The 27,826-nt window shown below is 40.7% G+C and overlaps 1 protein-coding gene across 3 annotated transcripts; it reads left to right on the plus strand.

Annotated features, from left to right (window-relative positions):
* The first annotated feature begins 667 nt into the window (after positions 1–667).
* Positions 668–26,965, plus strand: Vps26a (VPS26 retromer complex component A). 3 transcript variants are annotated; one of them, XM_060369457.1, is made up of 10 exons: positions 857–965; positions 5,604–5,730; positions 7,268–7,417; positions 14,838–14,913; positions 15,914–16,070; positions 17,214–17,378; positions 20,138–20,244; positions 21,303–21,371; positions 22,791–22,933; positions 25,383–26,965. In XM_060369457.1, exons 3-10 carry the CDS (start codon positions 7,340–7,342, stop codon positions 25,494–25,496), a joined length of 909 nt encoding a protein of 302 aa, XP_060225440.1. In that variant the 5' UTR covers positions 857–965; positions 5,604–5,730; positions 7,268–7,339; the 3' UTR covers positions 25,497–26,965. The 3 variants fall into 3 exon arrangements, with proteins under 3 accessions (XP_060225441.1, XP_060225440.1, XP_060225442.1); XM_060369458.1 differs by lacking the exon at positions 5,604–5,730 and having other exon boundaries at positions 668–965; XM_060369459.1 differs by lacking the exons at positions 857–965; positions 5,604–5,730; positions 14,838–14,913 and having other exon boundaries at positions 7,279–7,417.
* Positions 26,966–27,826: the final 861 nt, after the last annotated feature.

Raw genomic sequence — 27,826 nt, forward strand, 5'->3', positions numbered from 1 at the left:
CATCCACTTGAGGCCAGCCTAGTCTACATGAGACCCAGTCTCAAAAACAATACAAAACAATAGACTCATTTCCAGTATTTGAAATCTGACGCGATTAGAGACCATAGTCTCATTTTAACCTTTAAACATTTTAGGCTCGCAGACTTGACACTCTGCTTCCCAAGTTGAGTTTTGTTATGATGGGGCGAAGATTTTCCCGGTCCCCTCAAATCTGAAGGAAAGATTCAGCTAGGAAGTCTTTGTTTCATCCATCCTCAGGTCTCCAGGCCTCCACTACAGTGATTGGGTCAGAGTTGTTGAAGAGGCGAGTTTTGCACTCTTGCGAAACTTTTAGGAAGTTACCCGGGAGGAGGGCGGAACCGATTTGTGAGTCCTGCCTCTCGAATTTGGAGATCTGGGTCACGAGCTATCCCTGGACTGCAAAGGATGTACTCTACAATTAGTTTTTCTCCCTATTGGCCTCTTCTGAGGTGATAAAGCCAACAATTCTCAGGGCTGAGGCGGGAAACCGCTTCAGGGGAGATCAGGTCGGAAAGGCAGCAAGCCTGCGAGGACGCAAGTCCTGCACAATCCCTTTGCTCTTCCCGAACCCCTCAAACTTCCCTGGGCAAGAGGAAATGGGTGTGCCCGGCGCGGAGTTCCACAGCGCAGTGTTCTTCTCGTGACAGCTTAGGGTTGAAGGACTGACTGGGAGACTGGTTTTTTTCGACCCCTCCCACCAGACCACAGTGGCCACGCCCTCAGCCGAAGGGCGGGGCAGAGGAGCCTTGCCTTTAAACGACCTCCCTGGGGGCGGGGCCTCTAAGGGGCGGGGCCAGGGCAGGGGAGGAGAAGAGGAAAAGGAGTGGTCACGTGCGGCTGGTGGCCTACGGTCACGTGACGGGCGGCGGGGCGCAGGCACCCAGGCTGGGAGTGCTCCTGAGGGAAAGCCGAGGGAAGCGGGGGACCCGGCGGCGGTGACAATGGTGAGTGCGCGGCGGCCTGCGCGGCCCGAGCCTCCCGCGGGGCCCCGGTGCGCGCGGCGGGAGCCCAACGGCGGGCGCGGCGCCGAGCCTGCAGGGAAGGGGCGCGGGGCGGTGAGGCCTGACGGTGCCCGCTCCCGGCCAGGCCTGAGCACCTGCGGCCGGCGGCACTGCCCTGACCATGTCGGAGCCTCTGCCCGCCTTCCTCGACCGCCTGTGGGGCCCGTGGCTGGGCACCCGCAGCCCGCCCAGCCGGAGCCCGGCGACCTCGCCCTCCAAGGTAGTGGGGGGCAGCTGGTGCCCGAACCCTAAATTCCGGACTCCGGCCAGACCTGCTCGCCTTCCTCGTCCCGAGCTCGATAAAGTCCGCTTATTTTCTCTAAGCTGGATGTGGGGATCTTCTGCGATTTCATGACCCGGGTGGAGGCTTTTGGCACTTGTAGAATAAGAGAGGGGAAAAGAAAAGAGGGTGGTCGGCATCCAGACCCTCATTTATCTCCAGACACCGATTTAAGCGCTTGGTTTCACTTCCTTCCCGAAGCGGTTTCTGCAACTTAGCGCTTTGGGATGTTGTAGTGTCTTGGGAGCCCAGGGAGGGATGGAAATCAGAGCACTTAACCACCCTTAATGGAAAGCCCTGTTGGGGACGGTAGTGTTTAACTACGAACCCGCGGTCTTCAGATAGGAGGTCCTGCTAGTTAGCCTGTACACCTTGAAAGCCTACTGTGCGCTGCCCGTAAACTACCTGCTAAACGCACCAGTCAAGACGCTGCTTGGGACTTGTAGCTTAGCCAAGCCAGCCGGGTCTATTTTCACGGTTAGGGGTTAGGGGAGGGGGAGTTCTCTGGGAGCGTTTTTCTTAAACGCGTATTTTTGGTGAGTCCGGGAACAGATAAATAGGCAAACTGTCTGCTCCCTTGCAGCTTACAGACCAAGGAGAGGTAACCATTTGTTTAGATACATTAGTTTAAGGTGGACATTACAATCGCAGTAAATAACTAAGAAGGAATTATTTGGGTGTTAGGGAACCCATTTTTCGTTGCTTATAATTTGAGAAGAAAACTTAAACAGCTTTTTAAACTTTTTGGTTACATTTGTAATTAGTCTTTCTAGTTATATTCAAGAGTAATTTATTTTTATTTTCATGGTATTTGTTCAATCAAATGAAATTGTAAAGCTTTAAAACCTTGATATGGACACACATTATGTGTGAGAATTTGCTGTTTCATTGTGTGTGGGCTCACTGAATACATTGTGGAAGCTTTGGTTTCCCCCGAACTTCATTTCTTTTTTTCTAACTGAAAATTTTTTTGACTGTATATTTTGACGGTTTTTTTCCTTTCCGTCGAGACTTAATTTTCTTAAGTGGTGGCCAATAAGTTTGTTACATTTTTATGTATCCACGTGTAATTTTGCTAGATAGTAATGGTCAATAATATATGTTTTGGCACCATGTGCTTGTTGGGTGCCTGAGAGGGCCTCTGGAAGGCCTCAGATCTTCTGGAACTGTGATTGTGGACTGTTAGGAGCTGCCATGTGGATGTTGGGAATTGAACCCGGGTCCTCTGGAAGAACAGCCAGCGCTCTTACCCACCGAGCCATCCCTTTGCCCTATTATTGCACTATATTGCAGAACAGTGTCTACTTGTGTGTTTTGGCAGCTTTAGTGGCAATTTAATTTTGTTAAAATAGTATTTAATTTACATCTTTAAATGTCAAATTTAAAATTGGAATGACCATTCTGCATGTTACATAGAAAATATGTGTAGATAAAAAGGTTGCCATATTTCATTTTATATGTAAAACAACTTTCATAGTTTCCAAGTCTCAATTCTCCTTTAAGTTGCTTTGGGGAGTATCCAATTAGAGGAGAAAATTAATTTTAGTTTCTCTCCGTCCCTTTTGTTAACATGAGCTAATACTGTTGACATTATTAATAAGGTGGAAGGGGAGTCACTTATTGTTGTCACTGCCAGATGCCCTTGTTTAAAGTGTCTGACTTAGTTTCCCTTTTAAAAAGGCAGCTACTTGAATGTATTGTCTTTCCCCACCCTTGTCAGTTTTTCTTTCTGCCGTCACCTTCCTCTTTTGCTGCCTCAGTGAGTTGTACAGAGTGGATAATTACTAAATATCAGGTAATCATTTTTGAGCTGCACATATAATTTTTTGGAGGAAATATACTGTCTCAGATTGTACTGCTTTTAAAAGTTTTGACTTTTCAGACTTGGCATGTGGGGCTGGAGCTATAGCTTAGAGGTTAAGAGCACTGGGTGTTCTTCCAAAGGTCCTGAGTTCTATTCCCAGCAACCACATGATGGCTCACAACCGTCTATATTGAGATCTGGTATGCATACATGCAGGCAGAATACTGTATAAATAGTAAATAAATCTTTAAAAAAAAAAAAGACTTGGCATATAAGGTAACCAGGGCACAGTATTGAGTATTGCTTAAGAGCTTAGACAAGAGAGATTTAAGGTCAGCCTGGGCAACTTAGACCCAGTCTCAAGCTGGGGGAAAAGTGGGCAGAGAGGGTGTTCCAGCACAGTGCTGGAAAAGAAGCACAGGCCCTGTAGCACTCCTCACAGCTGGGAGTGCTCACGTGCCCAGCATTAGCTCCTTTCTGAATATTTAACTAAGTACAAGCTTTCTTGTGGAAATTAATTTTATGGCTAAATTTAGTGTTTGTAATGTTGCTAAAATGATTAAAATATATCATTGCAGAAAGAAAATTGCTTTATGTGTCTTTGGAGCATATCAAAGTACTGGTTTCTAGTTATTTGAAAAGTGTCCCTTTTGTTGGGGCTGGAGTAAGAGCATGGCTGCAACAGTAAGAGCATGGCTGCTGCCTTTCAGAAGACCTGGGTTCGATTCCCAGCTCTCATCCTGTGGCTTACAGCCACCTGTGACTCCTGTTCCAGAGGATCTAATCCAGGGACCAGACACACACATGGCAGACCGACACACATGCAGCCACAACATTCATACAGTAAAAATAAAGATATACGTAAAAGAAGAATTTTGAAAACAGAGAAAAAGAAATTGTCTCTGTTAATATAGGAATAGTGAAAACAATTAGGTCATTGTGTCACCCTTGACCTACATAACCTTAGGAGCTTCCTTATATTGTTTACTGTCATTATCTCTCCACCCTAGGACAGAGCTGATGCTTAATGAGTTCCAGACTTAAACTTTGCTACCTCACTGATCCTGATTTTCTGAGGAAGGGCTGTTTCACTAGCAGTTACAGATTTTAGTTCATTTTCTTGTGTGTAGTCACTTATTTTCTATTATCAGAACTGTGTGTATTGAAAATTAGCACTCCACAGGTATTTGAGAGCCTTTCGTAAAATGCCGAAAGCTGCTTTTAGGCTCTTGTTTTCAGTGATGAGCAAAGGATAAACTGTCTGTTCTCAGCTCAGAGAGAGTCATATACTTCCTTAACCTGTGAGATCAAGGCTCAGGGAATCCAGTTTACTTTAGGGTGTCAGGTACAGCCCTTTCAGAGATGAGTCAGTCGTCAAAGGTGAGTCAAGTTAGAGTATTTTGCCTGGCTCTAGAACAAGGGGAAGATGGGCAAATCTAATGAACTTCTGCACAAATCTCTTCCAGCATTTAAGGTTATATCTGGAGAGCTGGTAGGTCTATCTGTAAGCCACATCAGAGAATATATACATTTGTTTTCGAGATAGGGTTTCTCTGTGTAGCCCTGGATGTCCTGGATTCACTTTGTAGACCAGGCTGGCCTCTAACTCACAGTGATCCACCTGCCTCTGCTTCCCTGAGTGCTGGGATTAAAGGTCTGAGCCACCACACCTGGCCAGAGACTATATGGTGAGTGTGTTTAAAATAACATATTTGAAGTCAACATTACCTATAAGGATTTTACGTGTTGGGGCAGAAGCAGTGGCTCAGTGGTTAAGAGCTCTTCCAGAGAACCAGGTTCAACTCCCAGCACTCACATGATGCTAACAAGTGTTTATGTAACTGTGGTCCCAAGGGATCTGAGGCCTTCTTGTCACTCTGTGGGCACTAGGCATGCACGTGGTACACAGACTTCTGTGGAGGCTAAACACTTATAAATAAAGCACAATAAAGCACATGAAAAGAAAAAGTTATATGAATAGAGTGCCACAAAGTGAACATGAAGCGCTCAGATAATATATTATTATAAGCATCTGGGTTGGGCATGGTAGTGATTGTTGTTATTACCAGCACTCAAGAGGTGGAGCAGGTGGGTCCCTGTGATTGCTGAGGCCAGTCTGGGCTATATGGTGAGACCCTGACTCAACAACAACACCAATCTGTCTATTCCTTATATATAATACAGATATTAGGACCTGAGCTCCTCTGTAGCTTCTTAGGACCTTTGTTATTTGCTTGTTTCTGTTTCTTGACAAGGTCTTATTCTGTAGCCTAGGCTGTCCTGGAGCTCACTTGAACTTATGGGAAGCCTCCTGCCTCTGCTTCCTGGGTGCTGAGATTATACTCATTCACCAACATGGCCAGTTGCCAGACTATATTTTTTTTAAATTAAAGAAATATTTGCCATCATTTATTGTGTGTGAGTGCTCGCGCATGCCACACTGCATGTGGAGGTCAAAGGACAAGTTTTGGGCATTGTTTTTTTCCTTCCATCATAGGGATCCTCGGGATTGTGCTCAGCTCCTCAGGCTTGGTTCCAGGCACATGCAGTCAATAAGCTTCTCTCTGACCCAGACTGCTTTCTAAAGAAGTTCCAGTCTATAGGTTCTCCAGCGGTTTGCTCAGGTGTGTGTGTCTCCACTGTTAGGGTTACGGACACAAGCAGTCACACTCACAGTCAGGGTTTTTTGTTTTTTGTTTTTCCCTCAAATGGGTGTTGGGGATCTGAACTTGGGTCTTAGCTCCAGCTCCCATTATAGCATTTTTGTTTGTTTGTTTGTTTGTTTTTGCGAGACAGGGTTTCTCTATGTAGTCCTGGCTGTCTTGGAACTCGCTTGTAGACTAGGCTGGCCTTGAACTCACAGAGATCTGCCTGCCTCTACCTCCTAGAGTGCACATTTCAGGCATGTGCCAGCTCCATTAGGACATTTTTATACTTACGTCATTGTACTTTGCTTATATTTAATTTGTGAACTCTCCCTTATCATTCCCCTCCCTTCCTTGCGAGTCGCATCCGCCTCCTAAGTACTTCCTGTCTGCTTTCGTTGTGTGTGTGTGTGTTTGCATATGTACACTGTAGTTAAATATAGATTCTATATAGGAGAGTTTGTGGGGTTTGTCATTTTGAGAGTGCTTTACTTAACATGGTTATCAGATGAGTGTTTTTTAAAGATCACTTTGGTTTTTGTGCAGAACAGAGCAGGAACGGGGATATAGACGCTGGTGTGAAGAGGTGTGCCTGTGGAAGAGGCTTGGAAGGCAGTCCTCAGTCAGGACTGCTCGAGCTTTCTAGGTAGAGACCAAATCGAGCAACACAGAAGGACCCCATGTGAGAGCACACACACAAGAAAGGACGTAGGCCAGCTTGATGGGAAGCTGTATCTCACATCTTAAAGACTAGAACGTCGCTGGTGGTGACCACAGCACTCCATAGCTGTATCTAGATGTCAGAACATTATGGGTGTCCGCTCACTCCTATTGCCAGCTAGTGTGCTTTGCCAGTGGGAAGCAGGCATCTCAAGGAACAGAGCTTGTATGTTTTCTTTGGAAATATTTATAGGATTTGACTAGCGCCTGATGTTAATTTCAGGTTTACTCAAAAGTCTTATGTGGTGTGACACATTCTGTCCAGCCCTGATGAAGCAGAGACTTGATGGTAATTAGCCACTGGGGCCTGAAGGGGGTAGTTCTGACTGCAGGTTTTTCTCTGATGAAGAGCCTCATCTCATTATAATAAGACACAGCTTTTCAAACTTGGTTGTCAGGAATTGAGTTCCGACATTTTGGATAAGTTAGTATTTGATTGTTATGTAGGTTACCTGTGGGAATGGTTGAAGTTATAGCATATTCAAGTTTTTTCTCACTTTGGTGGTAAGAATTGTAACATGATCTATTCTCCAAATTGTAAGTTAACCTCAGGGTTAACTGTGCTCAGTGGGGTTGGCGCTTTGCTTTGTGGAGTGCTGGGGATCGGGTGCATGTGTGGGAGGCAAGCCCCTCCATTCAGTTTTGATGTATCTTGATTTAGAACCTGATACTTTATTTCTTGTTAACTCATAGATTAGTAAACGCTTGTCTTTATGTTAAAAGTAATTAAGTTTGAATTTCGAAATGTAGTGACTGTTTAAACATGATAATCATAAGCATTTCTATCTTATTTCAGAGTTTCCTTGGAGGCTTTTTTGGTCCCATTTGTGAGATTGATGTTGCCCTTAACGATGGGGAAACCAGGAAAATGGCAGAAATGAAAACTGAAGATGGCAAAGTAGAAAAACACTATCTCTTTTACGATGGAGAATCTGTTTCAGGAAAGGTAAACTTTTGTTTGGCAGAGTTACCTAATTTTAGGATATTTGAATTAGTTACCAAAATAGTCTGTACTGTAAATTTGAATGCTTATATTAGAAATAGAATTTTTTTCTGAAGGTCAACTAAAATCCTTGATGATTAGAAAGGTAACGAAGATTCCTTCCATGGAAGGATTTTAGTGGCAGAGTCTGAATTTCACGAGTACTTTTGCTGGTGGCTGTGTCGTAAGCTTTGGAGAGATTGCTCTTTAGTCTAGAGCTTTGGAGAGTGTGGAGCAGTTGTCTGGTGAGGCATAGGAAGGTTTCTTTCTGACTCTTTGTAGCTTGCTCTTCTGTGCTGTCATTGTGTGTCATTTGCTTTCTCCTCACGCTGGGGCAGGCCTCAGCTCTTTTGGAATGTGTCTGTCTATATGGCTAGATACATTTAAGACATCTGTTTCTGTTGTCTTTTCTTTACTCAATAATGTGTCCTTCTTGTCTCATCAGCCCAGCTGGCCTCAAACTCCCTGTATTAAACGTGTCCTTCTCCTGCCTCCACCTGTGACATACTGGGATTGCAGGGCTGCACTGTCGTACCTGGCTAACCCTTAATTGTTTTAGAGCAGTTTAGAGTTTCAGAAAAAAGTGGGTAAACTCCAAATTCTTTATATTGCCTCTTCACCAGGCCTCATATATAACTTTGCCTGTTTTTACTATATGTTGAGGTAGGGTCATGTAACCTAAGCTGGCTTTAGACTACAGTGATTTAGTCTTCACCTCAGCCTCCTGAGCTCTGCAATTGAATGCATGAACCACTATGCCCAATTTAGTTTGGTAGATTTTTAAAAAATTAATGGACCAAAGCTAGATTTGGTGGTATGTGTCTGTAATCCCAGTGCTTGGGCAGTAGATGAGGAGGTTAGGGTTATCTTCAGCTACAGAGGGAGCTCAAGGCTAACCTGGGCTACATAAGATCCTATCTTAATTAAAGCAAAGAACTGATGAACCAGATTGGTTCACAGCTTTAGTTAGGGTTCACTCTTGATGTTCCATGTTGCACGGGCTCTGACAGACACAGTGTTCTGACTCGGTCGTTTGAATCCCCTGCCGAACGGCTTAGTCCTCCTCAGTGGCCCCTCTGCTTCCCCTGTTCCTGCCTCACTGGAGGCCACTGCTGAGCTTTTTACTCTTTATGATTTACCTTTTCAGAATGCCTTGTGGTTGGAATCATACATGATGTAGATTAGTTTTTAGATTAGTTTCTATGTCTATTTGATGTTCCTTAGTATCTTTTTGTGACTTGGTAGCACATTTGTTTTTAATATTAAATACTCTTTTGTGCTGGCCATGTCTATACTTTTCAGCATTTGGAATGCCTAAGAGGCTGGTGGTTTGCTTCAAGCTTGAGGCTACCCTAGGCTACATACATAGTGATTTCCAGGTTAGCCTGAGCTACAGAAGGAGGCTGTCTCAAAACATGTGTGTATGTCTTTTGTATGGATACCAGCATATTTATTTCTCCCATTCACCTACTAAAGACTGTCTTGACTGGTTTCAAGTTTTGCTTAGTTTGCAAAATTGACTTAATTGACTTTCTTTCTTTTTTCTTTTTGGTTATTCGAGACAGGGTTTCATTGTGCAGCCTTGACTGTCCTTCTCTGTAGAGCAGGCTGGCCTTGAATTTACAGAAATTCACCTGCCTCTGCTTCCCAAGTGCTGGGATTAAAAGTGTGCACCTCTACTGCCTGGCTTAATTGACTTTCTTATTGGTGTGTAGGACTTTTTATATATTTAAGATTTCTTTTTCTTTGATTTGTGTGTGAATGTGAGAATGTGAGCATGCAGAAAGCTTGTGGAGGTCAAAGGACAGCTTTTCTGGATTTCGTTCGCTCCTCCTTCATTTAGATTCAGGGACTCAGATTATTTTTGCCACTGTCAGCATATGTGAAGGTCTACCTGATTTTCCAGTTTCCACCTTCCATCCTGCTGTTAGAGTGCTGGGGCTGGGTTCACAGCTATGAGCCACATCTGGCTTTTTAATGTGGGTTCCGTTCCTACATGGGTTATGGAGCTCGTATGGCAAGCACTTTACCTGCTGAGCCATCTCCTGGCCTCTTTTTTTTCCATGTTTTTGATGAGAATCTTTTATGACTTGGTATGGTATGCTATAATCCTAGCCTTTGGGATTCTGAGTTTGAGCTAGTCTGAGCTACATGAGAGCCTATCTAAAGAGGAAAAATGGTCTGATTTATTTGGTTTAGAGTTGTTCTTTAAAGAAAAAAAAAAGACTGGATGGAACTCAGTAGTGTGTAGACCAGGCTATCATCCTACTCATAGAAATATGCCTACGTCTGCCTCTACCTCCAGAGTGTTTGGATTAAAGATATTTGACAACATGCTTAGGTTGTTTTTGATTTTTTTTTTTAATTCCCTATATTTTCTTTTGACTTGACTTTCCGTTCAGTCTTTTTTTTTTTTTTTTTAAGATTTATTATGTATGCAGTATTCTGCCTGCATGTTTGTCTGCAAGCCAGAAGAGGGTACCAGATCTCATAGATAGTTATGAACCACCATGTAGTTAATGAGAATTGAACTCAGGGCCTCTGGAAGAACAGCCAGTGCTCTTAACCATCTATCTCTCCAGCCGCTCCACTCAGTTTTTTATTTCTGTCTTTTTATTGGCAGTTGTTTGATGTTTTCTTTTTGTTCAGTCAGATCTAGTTTGGACATTTTCTAGCTACAGCCAGGATACAAAGTTACTCCTTTTTCTTTCACCTACTTTTTACATTATATGTCCTGCCCTGGTCCTTTGTTCATTTAGAATTGATTTTGCTTATGGTGTTGTAGAAGTCAAATGTGCCCCCTATAATTAACCCTGGGCATATATTGAACACGTCATCCTTTCTCTCATTGGCTACAGTGTCACCTTTGTCTTAAAGCAAAGGTCATGTAGTCTATTCTGGCTTCTTCCGTTCTTGTGGCTTATCTGTGGCATGCACCTCTTCATTCCTTTTGAATATTCTAATTAAGTTGTACATACACCATAAAATTGGCCCTAATCTAGTTCATTGTTGCTTACTATGTTTGCAGAGTCCCGCAGTCCTCACCATTCACTTGAGAACATTATTCCTTTGAACAGAAACAGGATCCACTACCTGCAAAGCCCTCATCTACAGATCCACTTTGTTTTGTGTCTGGACACTGCATATAAGTGGAATCACACTGTGGCCTTTGAATGTGGTTCCTTTCACTGAACTGTCTTTTCAAGGCTCTGGTAGCAAGTACCCGACCTCATTCTCTTCAACTGTATTTTAAATTTAAAGATATTTTAGCTCCATTCAAGAAAGATCTCTTCTTGTCCTTGTTTATAAGAGGCATTTGTTTTGCTTTCCAGATATATTATTCCTGGGCATTCTGAAGTCCTCCATGGTCTTCAGATTAGTAGTAACTCATTGTAAGGTTATTAATAATGATTATTATGTTTGTTATTCTGACTTATAACAGAAAAAATTTGCCTACTTAATTTTTTGTAATTGATGTATTATTGAAAATATAGGTAGCAAAGATTTAAAGGCATTTTCCATGTTAAATTTTTTTTTAAACATTTCTGTGGGGTTGGGGGAGAGTGCATGCCAGAGCACATGAATAGAGGTCATAGGACAGCTCGTGAAAGTTGGTTCTTTCCTTCCATCATGTTAGGTTCTAGGGATCAAACTCAGGTCAGCAATATCTGTGACAAGCGCCCTTAACTTAATAAAATGTCTTGCCAGCGTTAATTTATCATTTTAATTAAACAGCCTAGTGGTATTACTTTTGTATTTTAATCTTAATCACAATGTATTTTCAAAGTTTTTATCTCACCCTGAACAGAAACTTTATATCCTATTAGTGGTCACTGCTCTCTCCTTGGTGACCTCTAATCTGCCTCCTGTCGCTTTATCTGCTCTAGCTATTTTGTATAAGTAGTTGCACAATATTATTTGTCCTTTGATGACTGAATTATTGAGCATGTTGTCAATAGCATGTTGTAATAGCATGTCTTAGTGTGAAATGTTATGGTTTTGAATTTCCTTTATTTTACAAGACAGGGACTCTATAGCTGAGGCTGACCTTGAACTTGCTTATTCTGGCTCCTAAGTGTTGTGTTTATAGGTGTGCACTACTATGCCAGCTTCACAATTAACTAATTAATTATTATTACTATTTTGTTTTTTGAGATAGGGTTTCCCTATGTAGCCTTGGCTGTCCTAGACTCACTTTGTACACCGGGCTAGCCTTATACTCAGATATATGTCTGCTTCTACCTGAGTGCTGGGATTACAGCCATGCCCCACCACACCCAGCTTAAAATTTTAAATTTTGATAAAATCCAGTTTGTTTATTTTTTAATTTTATTTTATTACTTGTGCTTTTGAGAAACCACAGCCTAAGTGAAGGTCATGAAGCTATATTTGTGTTTGTACTAAGGATTTTGGTATTGTACTTACTGAGGTTATTTTTCATTTTGAGTAAATCTCTGTTAGGTGTGAGGTAGTCTTTCAGTCTTGTTCTTTTTTTTATTTTTATTATTAGTTACATATTATTAACTCTGTATCCCAGTTGTATTCCCCTCCCTCATTCCCTCACAATCCCCCTTCCTCCCCTCATCTCCTCCCTGCCCCTTTCCAAGTCTACTGATTGAGGAGGACCTCCTCCCCTTTCATCTGACCCTGGTTTATCAGGTATCTTGAGGACTGGCAGCAAAGTCCTCCTCTGTGGCCTAGCGGGACTGCTCCTCCCTTGGGGGCTGGGGAGGTCAAAGAGCCTGCCATTGAGTTCCTGTCAGAAATAGTCCCTGTTCCCCTTACTAGGGAAAACCAATTGGTTACTGAGCTACCACGGGCTACATCCAAGCAGAGGTTCTAGGTTATATCTATACATGGTCCTTGGTGGAGTATTAGTCTCAGAAACAGTCTTGTTCTTTTGGATGTTAATATCCATTTGTCCCAGCATCACTCACTGAAAAGACAATTGTTTCTCTGTTGCATTTTCTTGGTGCCCTTGTGCAAATACCTTTAAAAATTAAAACTCTGTCACCCTTGGATTTATAGGGTACTCAAGACTAACTTGGGCTACATGAGACTTTTCTCAAACAAACAAAAGCAGACATTATATGCTTCCTAATACGGAGACACTGAGAAAAACACGACTTCATTTTTGTAGTGCTCTTGCTAAAATATATATACTTAGAGTGAAATTGTAGGAATATTAGACAAAACAAAATTAAGGGACATTATTGACCAGTATTCCTTTTTTAAATTTTTTTAATATTTGACTGTTATTCTTAAAAACTTTAGTTATAATTAGTTTAAACCAACCCCAGTCCACAAACATAGTTTTTTTCTAAAGTTTATTTACTTTTGAGACAGTGTATATTTGTAGCGTGGAGTGGCCAGGAGAGGCGTGAATTCTTGATTCTTTAGTCTCAACCTCTCAAGTTCTGAAATTGAATATGGGTGCTAACATACCTGGCATGAACCTAAAATTTTTGTTGTATGTGTGGCTTATTTAAATCTTTGTCTTTTAAAAATATTTTTCTTTTTTTTTTTTCCAGAGTGAATATAGATTATTACAGAAAAATGAGAAATTATGTTTTCTGACTTTTGGCAGGATTATTTGCTTACTATAAAAACCAAAACAGATTGGAAAATACAAAGGAGGGTCTAGGTATGGTTTATACTTGCATTCCAGAGGCTGAGGCAGGAGATTCAGACTTGGAGATGGGTGTGGGCTTTTTGGAGCATCTAACCTCCACACACTCCATGAGGTCACTACATGGACAGAGCAGATGAGGGTTGTGGTGGTGGGCAGCGAGGATAAGGGCCTCCACAGAGTTATTCAAGCCACACGGTTGTTTTGCCACTGTCAAGTGACTTTTCCCACAATACCCTGCTGTCCCAAATCCAATTAATGCTACCACCAGCACAGGTAACAGTGTCCTACAGTCAACAGCCAGACTCCTGTCTTCTGTATCTCTCTCCTGTTAGACTGAGGCCAAGAAGTGTCTGTTTTCCCATCTTCTAAATCCTGTTAAGTGTGGGAAGGAGGAAACAGCTCTGTGTTAATCTATTAATCCCATGGCATATTCTCTCTCTCTCTCTCTTGTTTGCTTTTTGTCTTTTGGAAACATGATTTCTCTGTGTAGCCCTGGCTTTCCTGGAAGTCCCTCTGTAGAACAGGCTGATCTTGAACTCAGAGCTCCTTCTGTCTCTGCCTCCTGAGTACTGGGTTTAAATGCATGTGCCACCACTGCCCAGCTGGCATATTTTCTCAATATAGAAAAGATTGAAAGTTCTACAGTTGATAGGTTGCATATTCATTTTTTTTTTCAGACTAAATTTCTAAGTTTGGGGCTGAGGATATTTATAGCTCAGTTGGTAGAGTGCTCGCATGTACAAAACATGCTTTGTCCACAGCACCACATAAGTGGGACATGGTGGCACATGCTGGAATCCCAGCAATTGGCAACAGAGACAGGAGAATCATAAGCTCACAGTCATCCTTGGCTCTATAGAAAGCTTGAGGCCAGCCTGGGTTAGAGACCCTGTCTTAAACATTTAAGTTAAGTATTTCCCCTTGGCTGGTATATTGATCTAAGGTTTTGAGATGGTGCAATTCAAAAGCCAGGACTGGGGAGTTAGCTCAGTGGGAGAACACTTGGTTAGCATGAGCACGGCCCTGGGCTCAATTCTCAGCACTAACATACGAATAAATGGGTCATGCAAAGTAATACCTAAAAGTAATTTAAATCTTAAGACATTATGCATTGTAGCATGAATTATAAACTTAGGGTAAACTTTTTTGCTTGCTTGTTTGTTTGTTTGTTTGTTTGTTTGTTTTTAGAGGCTGGTCTTATATTGGCCCCAAACTCAGTAGGTAGTCCTGGTTGGCTTCAAACCCATCATCCTGTCTCAGCCTTCCAACTGCTGGATTATAGAGACGAGCCACTATGTCTGGTTTAATGAGCATTGTTTTTAAGGCGAGAGGTTATAGCAAGCATATTGTTCTTGGTTATAAAAAAAACCTGAAAATTCTCTTTTAGGTTAATTCTTAAAATTAGTGATTGTTTCGTATTAAAATGATATTAGTCTTAGAATTGTTTCATTATCTGGCCAGTAAACACATATGGGTAGTTGAAGACTTCCTTTATCTTTGCGCCTTGTTATATTTCTCTATATATGAGAGATTCCTTCTTAATAAAGTAAATGCTTTCTTTCTTTGTGCAAGTAATGGGTTCCTTAGTGACTGCCTGTGAGTTCCCCTCCCTGGTGCTGCAAGGTCACTCACTGCCTTTCACACCTCATGAATGAGTGCCTGAAGTACTTACATATTACATTCATCTGGAAGGAATCTGATAGGCGCACTCGAAGGACTGTTAACATCTCTTACAATTTCATGTTTTGGCAGGTAAACCTAGCCTTTAAGCAGCCTGGAAAGAGGCTAGAGCATCAAGGAATTAGAATTGAATTTGTAGGTCAAATTGGTGAGTTTTAAAATAGTATTACTTTTCTCCTTTGACTGAAGAGGGTTGGATTTGGCAGTTAAATAATTGAATTGGAGCTTAGCTTTATGGAAAGAAGAAGCTGAATAACTGTAATGAAAGAGGATCCACTGTAGTAAGCCATGCATCTCAGTTGTAGTTAGTGATGTGCAGCTCATTCTGCCTTTGTTTTTAGACTCTACTATTGAAAACTGAAGAAGTTATGTAAACTACCAGCCTTGAAAAATGATCATATTGTCTCCCATCTGCCTTCATTTTTCATCAGCCTTACTCACAATCACCACCTCCACCTCTTCTCTTTCATTTTCTAATTTCCCATGTCATTTGTCTCCTGAGCTAGTGTCCACCTGTAGCCAGATTCCCTCCTAACCAGAAAATAGCACATAAAAGGAAAGGAGTACTTTCTTCTTGACCTAAATCAGATTGTATACATGTCCATGTGAGAATTTTGGAGACATTTTTGAGTTGGCAGAAAGCAAATCTACATACACATCTTTTGATGCTGAAGAGTCAGGAAAGAAAGTATGTCTTACTAAGACTCTCTCTGTAGCTAGGTTTAAAATCCAGCTAATATTTACTGTATGTTTTTAAAGAACCAAAGCTGGAATGGTGGATATTTACATATCTAATTAACTGGTAGTTGGTTTTATTTTTTTATGCATTGTAGTTTTATGAAAGTAACTAATAACACAAAATAGAATTATTCTTAAAGGGAAAATGTTTGAGCAACTGCTGAATGTGTCAGCTACATGAAAGGAATGAGGACATGTCTATCAGAAGTTGTCCCTGTGCCAGACTGGAGGTTATTTATGTCCAAGTGGGTGTAATGAGGGAATAAAATTGAGATCATAGATTATTAAAGTAGAAGCATAGTTGGCTAATTTTTTTGGTAAAAAATTATTTGTTTAAGCAGTAGAAGCTTGGGTTTTATTGAACTGGATATTAAATATAATTGGTCTTTTTGCTGTTTTAAATTTCTTAGAACTTTTCAATGACAAGAGTAATACTCATGAATTTGTGAACCTAGTGAAAGAACTAGCCTTACCTGGAGAACTGACCCAGAGCAGAAGTTATGATTTTGAATTTATGCAAGTTGAAAAGCCATATGAGTCATACATCGGTGCCAATGTCCGCCTGAGGTATGGATGCACGTTAGAAACCGCAACAGAATCAGAACCAGAAACCTGCGTACTGCTGGCATCTTATATAAACTCGTAATTACAGTTCTGGAACAGAAGAGTTCAATTGAAACATTCTGTTACATACTTTGTTTCACCTGACTGGAAATGATTTGAAATAATCATGGCAGTTAACATTATGGATTCAAAGATGTCTCAGTTTTACAATTCCCTTGTATGACTTATCATTATTAGTTGCTTCAAATGTTTAGTTTCCTGATGAACCTCATCCAGCATATGGTTAAGAGATAATAGCCCAGAGGCTGAGTGGTCAGGGTTACACAAACAGAGGGCAGAACTGAAGTAGGATTCCAGTTTTCTTTAGCCTTTGTTTCTCCATTTATTTTGTGTGTGGGTACCTGCATGCCCCTGTGCACACAGCGAAGTCAGAGGACAACTTCATTTGCTTCTGCCTTTCCACCATAAGGTTCCAGGAGTTGAGTGAAGGTTGTCAGATGTGGCAGCAAATGCTTGGGCCTGCTGAGCCGTCTGATTGGCCCAGCTCCCATTTTCTAAATTTTCAATCTACTGTTTTTTTCCTTTAAATCTTTATGCAGGAGGCCTCAGATGCCTCCAAGACCAGGGTAGTTAAATATTTGGATTTCAGGGCAGCAGGTCCAAGAGGCTTTATTTTTAGAGCCTTTATTTTTATTTTTCTGTTTAATGTGATGTTACTCATTTCGGATTGTGCTTGGCAGCACAAAAGCTAAGCAATGGAAGGTCTGAAAAAACAAACCATCAGAACAGTGATACGGAGACTCCCTAAGGCTGACGGTAGTCCCCCAAGGTCATTTACAAATATTTATTTGTAAAGTTAAATTTTGTATTTTTTTTCACGTTGGAGGCATTAAAAGAAAAAAACAAAAGCAAAAGAAAAGCCAACAGTGTAGCATAGGTAGAGTACATGCTTAGCCTATGAGGGCCTTGGGGTCACTTCCTAGTACTACAGCACCCCCAAATTAGAGTTCTTTATGTGTAAACAGATGGAGTAATTTGACACGTAGAAGTCCCAGCAAGGAGAAGACTGAGTTGTTGGTTGACATTTGCTTATTAAAGCACCCGAGTTTAACATAAGTGATTCATCTCTTCTCATTAACTTTGTAGGTATTTTCTTAAGGTGACAGTTGTGAGAAGACTGACAGACTTAGTGAAAGAGTACGATCTTATTGTTCACCAGCTTGCTACCTATCCTGATGTCAACAACTCCATTAAGATGGAAGTGGGCATTGAAGACTGTCTGCACATAGAGTTTGAATATAATAAGTCAAAGTGAGTACCCGGGCGGTCACTTTTGCATCCCTGTGACCAGAATACCTGACAGACAGCATAGAGCAGTAGAGATTACAGGCTTGTTTTCTGACCACTTAAGGAATGCATGCACACTGTTGGAAATTTAAAGTATGTAAAAGTGAAAGGGGAAAACTATGACCATCACACCACTATAAATGAATGTCTTCCCAGAAGTGTACCAAAGGTGTGGTATGCATGCTTTTATATATTGTACTTTTAGAAAATGGTCTCATCTTATTTATTTATAATGCCTTTGTTGTTATTGGTGGTGGTGGTGCTGAGTTTTTTGAGACCAGGTCTTACTATGTAGCCCTGGCTATCCTGGAACTCACTGTGGAGACAAGGCTGACCTTGAACTCATAGAAATCCACCTGCCTCTTTTTTAGAGTGCTGGGGTTAAGGGTATATCCTACTACTTCTTATCTTCTTTAATGCCTTTTAAAATTGTGTTATGGAAGATGTGAAGATGCCAAGGTATATGAATAATATAGTGAGCAATAGAATCTTTTTCGTTAAACAGTGGTTATTCCTAAACTGGCTGTACATCCAAATCACCACACAGAGACTAGGGTTTATTTTATTAACCTAGAGTACAACTGGGCAATAGTTACTCTATCCTAAACCTCCCACATAGTTTCCTCCCATTCAAATTTCTCACATTATACTTGCTTTTAGTCATATCATAGGTCCGGTTCATCTCTCCTCATGGTTCCAAGTCCTCTCCTGCCAATCTCTGCTCCTACTCCTCCCACTCACTTTTTTCTCCTCCCCTCTGGACCAGGATGTCCCATCATATTTTCTCCATTGCTCAGCATTGGCTGGTTTTATTGAAAATACTGAGAAAAAATGGTGGCATGTTTACACAAACTTGAAATAGGTGATGCTTAAAATAAGCATCTGGATTGAAAACCAGATAGTGGGATAGAGAAATCAGCATGTGAATGAACAATTTACAATGTAAATTGTATATATTCCATAAGAACAGTCACCAACATTTCCCCCTTTTAAGTTCAATAAAAGGCTCCTTTTCTTTCAATACAATAATAATTATAAAAATTATGAAAACAATTAGGTAAGATTTATATGTGCAATATGTAGTCTATGTGTATTTAGCAACTTAGGAGAAAGTATTTGAAACTTGTCAAGTATCCTATCTTGACAAGTTTAGAGTTTTATACCTAAATTAACTTTTATCCTTATTGGTATTACCTATATGAAAACATTTTCTTAAATTCTAAACAACTTAAACTTAATTGTGGAACTCTAACTATTTGGTCTTTAACACCACCAGAGACTTGTGAAGGAATAAAATTAGAGTAAACAGGAAGTGCATGTTAGCAGCTTCCAAAAATTAGAAAATTGACAGCTTGCTGCCTGAACAGTCACCCACAACTCTCTATAATGTTGGAGCATCATCTTCAGCCTTCTGGCTCAGTATATTTGACAGATATATATGTGAAGCAGGAACTATTTAGGACTTGCTTACTCTGTCTTGTCAGAGTTTGGCAGTTGAGTTGTCCTGCATTTAAGCTTGCCCATTTTCAGCAAAATTATGTCTGTCATGAAACAAGGGCATTTTCTTTTTGCCTGGGTGGCTTGTTTGCCATATTTGAAGCCATCTCTATTTGAAGGTTCTTTGATGCTCTTCATCTTACTGAGGTAGGCTGGGTGCTGCCAGGAGATGACCCATCTCATTGTCAAAGAATCTTTAAAATAATTAAGGTATTTTTAAATGTCATATTCTGTAGGTCTTTGAGGTTTCTGAAGACTTTACCTATCTATATATAATCATATCTGCCTGTTAACCATAGTGTGTATACTCCTGTGATAAATTAGACTAGTGTCTGACATGACTATGAGTTGATGAACTAGCAATTAACCTGCATTACCTAATACCCAAAACAGTTTGTAATAGCAGTTTTAAAATATTGGAAGTAACCTTGACTTTCTATCAATATACTAAAATTTACCAATGTATTAAAAATAACCTTACTTGAGAATAACAAATAGAGCATAAAGTTGAGTAGATTTTGTCTTATTATGTCACTTCCAAGTTTACATCACTGAAATTGTCAAACATGCCTTTGACACTGTCCATAAAATTACCAGGCAGTGTGGAACCTAAAAGGCTATCACTTAAGCTTCCCTTCAAGTTTCTGTCTTAATCAGTGCATGAGCTCTTGTGTTGAAATATAGTTCTTATCTTGATATCTAGTTCTGGGAGGAAGCAAAAAATACTCCTGAGTATCGTAGGGATTCTCAAGTTTATTACTTGATGGTTTAGTTAGTAAATCCAGTGCAGCAAACTTAACCCCTGGATCTCCTCCTTTTTAGTTAATGATGGGTTAGCTGCTCTGTTCAACACTAATAATGCTAAGCTCTAAGGTAGGGGCATTAGTATTGAAAAACATTAATATTCTATTAGATAAACATCAAGCATAGGACTTTAATTTTCTATTAAGTGTTTGAATACTCTGAAAACCAACTTTTAAAGTGAAACAATTGGGCTAAGTAGTTCCTCAGGTATATTTGATGGTCAAGTAAAAGTTTGATTTTGTATTTTCATAATGAACTGATTAATACTGTTTAAGAAAGGACATTGAAGAATATGAACAGTCTGAATGGTATTTTGAGATAGTTATTTTCCTTGAGGTAATCTGTTAACCTTTTTGACTTGTCTCCATTTTTTTCTTTTTTTGAAACTGATGATTAGTATGTGACACATTTTTTTCAAATAGGTATCATTTAAAGGATGTGATTGTTGGAAAAATTTACTTCTTATTAGTAAGAATAAAAATACAACACATGGAGTTACAGCTGATCAAGAAGGAGATCACAGGAATTGGTAAGTTAAAGAAAAAGCTCTAAGTAAAATTAAAATCCCTTGTTGAAATCTTAGAAAGTTAACATAAATGTGGAATCACACTGAATATTAGCTTTGCTATCTAATATTTTTCTGTAATTCAGTGCTTTTAAAGAACAGTTCTTAAGCTGAATATAATAGCAAGCTCCTATAGGCTGAAGCCAGGGAATATCTTGGACCCAGGCATTGAGACCAACTTGATTCTTAAAGTAATTTTGTAATAAACATCTGATTTTTTTTTTTCTTTTAAAGACAAGGTGTGGCAGCCGGGCATGGTGGCACATGCCTTTAATCCCAGCACTAAGGAAGCAGAGGCAGGCCCTTGTCTGTGAATACGAGGCCAGCCTGGTCTACAAAGTGAGTCCAGGACAGCCAAAGCCATACAGAGAAACCTTATCTCAAAACAAAAACAAAACAAAAAAAAAAAAAAAAAAAAAAACAAGACAAGGTGCTAGCTCTAACTTCTCTTGCTTCAGTTTCCAAGTGCTGAGACTATAAGGAGGCTGAAAAAGAGGATCCTAGCCAGACCCGTTCTCAACAAAACAAACAACAACCACATGCATGGCAAATGCTCTACTGCTCAGCTGCATCCTTAGCCATATATATATATATGTTTGTTTTTTTTAACTTGCAGTTTACTTCATTTTTTAGATTTCTGAGTTAAAATATACAGGGAGTTAATACCTAAGTTTTGTACTCGTTCATCTTGATGTTTTCTTTATGTTAAAATTAACTCTCTGGGAAGACACTTTGGAAATTTCGGAGAAAACCTTCATGTAATGGTTAGTTGTGCTGTGTGTTGCTACTTTCTCTTTTAGCATATAGTGGAAATGATGGCAGGAGCTATATGAGGCTGACTCTGAACTGCGTGTACTTGTGGGGAGACTGAAGCACACAGTTGAGTGATAAGCTTAAGAGTGGAAAAAATTTAGAAAAGAATGACGAACAGAACATAAAGCAGCACTGAAGTAATCTAGCTAAAAACAGGACAGATTTTACCTCTGGGAGTATTTAAATCAATGTCATTTCTGTTATACTAGGACCCAGCACCACAACAGAAACAGAAACAATCGCTAAGTATGAAATAATGGATGGTGCACCAGTAAAAGGTAAATCAGTTTCATTCATCTTTTATTTTCTATTTGATATAAGTCTTACTGTACATCCTTGCTTGGCCTGTAACTTTCTCTGTCGACCCAGCTGGCCTTGAAATAACTGGTAGTGATCCTCCTGCTTCTGCCTCTCAAGTGCTGAGATTACAAATCTATACCACTGCACCTGGCTTCATTTACCTAAATAAATTTTTTAAATTTATTTTTTATGTGTATGCATGTTTGCTTGCATGTATGTGTGGAGGTCAGAGGAGGGCATCAGATCCCTTGGAGCTGGAGTTACAGACTGTTGTGAGCTGCTGTGGGTGCTGGGAATCAAACCTGGATCCTCTGAAAAAGCAGCCAGTGCTCTTAAAACATTGAGGCATCTCTACAGCCCTTAGGTTGCTGAAGCAGGATGATTGCTGTGAATTCAAAGTCAGTTTGGACTATGGTGTGAAACTGTCTCAGAAATCCCTACAGACAAAAGTTGAATAATTGGGGACAGACAGATGTCTCATCAGTATTAAGGTACCTTTTGGGAGGGGTTCACGAGGCCTTGCTCTTTTTCATCAGGATCTATAGGCAGGTAATGGCTGCTGGGGAGGGAGAGACATTTTCTTCAGTGGTGTTGTCCCTGGTAAGATGTCCATGCTTAATGTAAATAATGCTTGGTTTTTGAGACAGGGTCTCTCATTGGGACCTGGGGCCTGCTGCAAGTTAGTTAGGGAGCCTTAGGATCCACCTATCTCTGGTTTCCCAGTGCTGGAATTAAAAGTGTGTGCCATCAGGCCTGGCTCTTTCCAGGGAATTGAGCTCAAATCTGCATGCTTATGCATTAAAGCACTTCACCAACTGAGCTGTTTACCAGCCCCTGGGCATCATTCTGTACTCCCCCCCCTTGGGTGAATTAGCAATATACTTTGTAGACATTATATACATTGATGAAATTATGGTAAGATTCTAAAGCAGAAATGCAAATGCTTCTGTACAACACTTACTGGCTGGAACTAATTTCTTTATTTAGTTTAACTCCCAACATAGTCCTTACAATTTCCCTAGAAAGTGTATGTCATTGTTAATGCCCATTTCACAGATGAGAATTTGAAACAGTGGATAAGTCCCACAATCTAAAGATTCTTGGCCTGACCCAGGTTGCTCTAGGGCAGTGGTTCTCAACGAGGGTCAACTCCCTGAGAGACATTTGATGTTGTGCTGTCTGCTGCTGGCATCTGGTGGTGTTGCAAATGTGTAGAACTGTCCCCCAAGAAGGAGTTGTCGGTCCCCAGATGTTGGCCGTGACAGACTAGATACTGCTCGTTTCAGTGCTGCATCTTGGGTAGAACCAAAACACTGGTGCCTACGACTGCTTAGTCCTAGGTTTCATATGATTATGTTAATTACTTGAGAGTTAAATAGAAATTGCTTTTCTTTCAGGAGAATCTATTCCGATAAGACTATTCCTAGCAGGGTATGACCCAACTCCCACAATGAGAGACGTGAACAAGAAGTTTTCAGTAAGGTACTTTTTGAACCTCGTGCTTGTTGATGAGGAAGACAGACGGTACTTCAAGCAGCAGGTAGGAAGATGTGACAACACCTGGAGAGCTTGTTGAGCTGAGCAAGTGGGGTTCGAGTGTGAATGGGAACCTGGTTATTACAGAAAGCACTGTAATTGATCTTTCCAGTCATTCCACACTAGAGACAAGTTAGACTTTGTCAGCCCTTTTATTTTTCTCCTAAACAAGCTTTTTTTTTTTTTTACCCCCAAATTAAAACACCTGCTATTTATGGGACCAGGCAATAAAAAAAACAGAGAATGGCTAAAAACCAGCAACAATTTTATCACCACTGTGATTAGTTTTTCAGATATATTTAGGTACTTTTTTGTTTGTTTGTTTTTGGTGGTTCTGGGATGGAACCTAGGGCCTTGGGCATACAAGGTAAACCCTCCACCATGCCCCCCGCACTCCTTTTTTCCTTCTTGTTTGAGAGCGGTCCTACTAAGTTGCCCAGGCTGGCCTTACATTATCCCAGGAAAGCCTTGAATATTTAGTTCTTCTACCACAGCATGCATCACCAGCCCTAGCATTTAAGAGTATCTTGAGTATTTTTCTTTCCTTCCTTTCTACTTCCTACCTTCCTTTTTTTTCTTCCTTTCCTTTCTCCCTTCCTTCCTCCCTCCCTTCCTGTTTTTTTCCTGGCTGTCCTGGAGCTCGCTCTATAGACCAGGCTATCCTTGAACCCACAGAGCTCTGCCTGCCTCTGCTTCTTGAGTGCTGAGATTAAAGGCATGGGCCACCACCGCCTAGGCCAGTGTGTTTCTATTATCAAACAGAGACCCCTTCCTAAAACCTCCTCTATTATTGTGTCCCCGACCAATCCAGGGCTCCTTAAGGCTAGGCTGGTACTCAAAGGCTGAACTACATCCTCAACCCTTGGTTGTTTTTATTTTTCTAGTTTTTTGAGACAAGGTCTTGCAGTGTAGCCCTAGCTTACCTCAAATTCTCAATCCCTGCCTGCACCTCTTGCTGAGATTGTAGGCATGAAGTACGTATGTCCCCATGCCCAACTATCAATTATTCTAATGTCTGTAGCTGGTAGATTTTTGAGGTTGTCATTTTATCCTAATAAATAGTTACATAAAAAAAGTTATATCTTTTTGAATACCCAGTTCTGATACCATTTGTTAACTGTAATATAAAACTTTATCATTTGAGAATTAAATAACCTTTGGGGCATCTTGAATAAGACTATAATTAGAATGATCTTCTACAGTGTGAAGTGGATTAATAACAGGACCAATCAAGTGTTTCATAGCTAAGTTAGAAATTATTTTGTGCTGGCTAGGCATAAACCACCATGAGGCAGGAGGATCACAGAGTTTGAGACCAGGCTGAGCTACATAGCAAGATCTCATTTCATAAGAACTAAATAAAGGAGGATATTATATGTTGTTTCCGGTTTCTGGCTATTACAAATAAAGCTGCATTAAACATAAAAACAAACAAACAAACAAACAAACAAAAACGGGATGGAGAAGTGACTCATCGGTTAAGAATACTTGCTCCACTTGCAGAGAACCAAGGTTTAGTTCCTAGCACCCAGATTGTGGCTCATATGGCCTTCCTAGGCACCAGATGCATACAATGCATGTACCTACGCGCAGGCCAAACACTCATACAGAAAACAATAAGTAAATCTAAACAAATGAAAAGCCCAGCTAGTCATGTCTTGAAGCAGGAATTTAGAGGAGAGATTTGGGATTGACTGGTTAAGATAGGATTTAGAGAGACAACAACAACACAGGGATTGGAAGGTGGTGTTGGTGAGAGGTAGGGCAAATTTATTTGGCATGCATCAGTTGGGAGAGGCATTTAGGGAGGGAAGGGAAATAATATCTTAACTAGCTTAAGGTATGGCGGGCCTTGGATGTTTGAAGATTTATCCTGGAGGTGCTAGGAACTATCAAATTATCATACAAGCAATATTTATAAAACAAATAATGTGGGGTCTAGTAAGATGGCACGGAATAAAGGTGCTTGCTGCCAAGCCAGAGGACCTGAGTTCATGCCCCAGAACCCCAGGGTAGAAGGAGAGAGCCAACTCCCAGAAGTTCTCCTTCAGCCTCACATGTATGCTGTGGTACATGAGGCACACACAGACACGCTGAGTGTACAGATAAATACAAGTAACATGGCAGTGACATGAAGGATGAATTGGAAGTGGGTTTCACAACAAAAGCTGATTCCCAGGAAGTAGGCTCAGTGCTCTAAGGCCATGACAAGGGCTTGACCTTGGTTGGAAGAAGGGGATCCACAGATTTTACAGCTAGGACTTTGTGCTGGGTTAGATTTTGGTGGCTTTGAACAGGAATGCAGGGGGAAGGAAAGGAGTCAGTCGAGAAAGGGGCAGTACAGAGGAACAGAAATTGTTTTACAGCTCAAAATTGAAGTTGCAGCCAGTATTTTCATGGTGAAACCTAAGACACAACAGAGAACTCTGTTTGTATCCTGCATTTTCCCCTAGGAGATCATCCTGTGGAGAAAAGCACCTGAAAAATTGAGAAAACAGAGGACAAATTTTCACCAGCGATTTGAATCTCCGGAATCACAGGCGTCTGCAGAACAGCCTGAGATGTAAGCCAAATAGGACAGAGAGCAAGAACAGGAACTGTAGCCAAGAGGTGAAGCTCAGCAGGTTAAAGATGGTCACAGCGTGGGGAAAGTCCGACTCCATGTCTGCCAGTCTTCCTTATCCTGAAGTGCTGCGTTTATTTTACAGGATGAGTAAAGGTTCTCTGTGTACATACATTTTAAAAAGTGCTTTCTTGGAAACACTGGAGAATTCTTAAGCTGCCTTTTTTGTTTTCTTTTTTACTGCACACTGATAAGCACTCAGATGCGTCAGCATAAACATTAAAGATCTCCATGTGTGTAGGCTGGTATTTGTAATTTTGCTTTCCTTATGCATAATGTTGAAAATCTTTCTCTTTTTCATGCTAATGATTACCTCTTATTCACTATGTGCAAAAAATAAATATTTTGTTCAAATAAAATGAGAAAACCTGAGCAGCCCTTATGTCCTGCAAAGTTTTAAGGCGCGGCTCCTCAGTATCTTTGAGAATTGTGTTTGTTTTTACATTCGTATCAGAACCAACCTGATGTTGCATGGTGGATGCTTCTGGAGCATTTCATGGCCTCCTGAATATCTTTGGGGTCTCTGAGGTATGTTAAAATTTTCACCCAAGGAATTACATGGCATGTCATTGTGGCCCTCTTCCCCCGTTAACCTTTTTTCAATTACTTTCTGTATCACCATGTAGGTTCTGCAGTGTCGCGCTGACATGTTGGCATTTTAAAGCTTGTTAAACCCATATCACTTCTCCGTAAATACTCTGAAACATGTATATAGAGTTTAATTTAAGGACTCTTTCCTTGTGTGTGCTTGTATTCACTGGGAAGGAGAGGGCTCGAGAGGACTGTGAAGCATCATCATGCAAGTGCCCAGGTCTGGACAGTTTCTCGATGAGTGGACTACTGGCTAGTTCAGACTCACATGTAAACTTCACCTGGTCTATTGAAGAACAAACAAACAAACAAGCCCACTCAATTCTAATCAATTGTACAGTGTCTCTTAAGAAGGCAACTGTCATCTGAGCACAGACACACGACTGTGGAATATAAGGGCAGGATGAAGCCTGCTGTGTAGGAGCTATGTTCACTCGTGGGTCATTGGGTTTTGTACCAGTATTCCTTGATACACCTCAGTGTAAGTTTTGTCAGTTACCCTTACTTTCTGAGGAAGCTGAACGGCCCAAGTTATGTTTTACTATGATGGCACTTTGATAAAATGGCCAGCAACCATCCCTGGCCAAAAGTTCCATGAACCATGTCCTGGAGCTATTTTCAATGTGGATTTCTAAGAATGACCATGTTCCCTTCATGTAAGTGCCTGTTCAGAGTTTCAGAATTTCAAAATGCCAAATATTTTCATGGTCACTTGCGTGGAGTAATCTAGGAAATATTTCAAAGAGATTTTGAAAACCAACTGTATTTAACCAGCCTCAAGTTGTGCAACTATGATATATAATAAATAATTTGAAACAGAAACTAAGCTTGTAGTTCAAATCTAATCATTGTTAGCAGGTTGAACACAAGATTGCTCAATGGGTTAGGAGGACAGTCATGACATTGACTTTTTATATAGTTCGAGCTTCAGGTGTATTTGTTTAGTCTTACTTTATTGTTTATGTGTATTACCATTTTGCTGCATGTATGTCTGTACAGACCTGTGGGCAGTGCCCAGGGAGGGCAGAATAGGGCATTAGATTTCCTGGAGCTGAAGTTACAGATGGCTGTGAGCAGCCATGTGGGTGCTGGGAACAGAACTCAAGTCCACTGGAAGAATAGCCAGTGCTGTTGACCACTGAACCATCTCTCCAGCCTCACCAGCTTCAGTTTTAAGTAGTTATAAAACGCTTTTAATTGGCTTGTTTAAAACTCACATAAGATCCTTTTTCACTCCACCTGAGACTTTTCTGGTGCATAACCAACTTACAATTTTTTCTGAATTCTATTTTTGGGGATTTCTGTCAAAACTTGGCAAATAAAAAACAGCAAACTGTAGGCTACATCTGTCTGTCCACTGAAGGATACAGTATTACAGCAGTTCTCAGTCTTTAGTCACATGGCAGGATCCCTTCAGGACTTTAAAAAATAGTCACACCTAGATCTCACCTAGACAGTAAAATCAGAATCTCACCGTGAGTATTGCTGCATACTTGTGGTCCCAGCACTTGAGATGCAGAGGCAGGAGGACTACCACAAGTTCAAGGGCAGCCTGTTCTACATAGTGAGTTTCAAACTAGAGCTATTAAATTTTTTTCTCATGTATTGAGGCATTAACATAGAAACAAAACTACCCGTGGTCAAAGGAACATAGATCCTGTTTCTTGCTTAAGAGAATCTTAC

Source organism: Meriones unguiculatus, chromosome 16 (genome assembly GCF_030254825.1).
Source record: "Meriones unguiculatus strain TT.TT164.6M chromosome 16, Bangor_MerUng_6.1, whole genome shotgun sequence".
In the NCBI taxonomy this organism is placed as follows: Eukaryota; Metazoa; Chordata; class Mammalia; order Rodentia; family Muridae; genus Meriones; species Meriones unguiculatus.

Coding starts and splice junctions, on each gene's coding strand:
- Vps26a (XM_060369458.1), top strand. Junction 7,418..14,837: donor GAGAATCTGTTTCAGGAAAG/GTAAACTTTTGT, acceptor ATGTTTTGGCAG/GTAAACCTAGCCTTTAAGCA. Junction 14,914..15,913: donor TGAATTTGTAGGTCAAATTG/GTGAGTTTTAAA, acceptor TAAATTTCTTAG/AACTTTTCAATGACAAGAGT.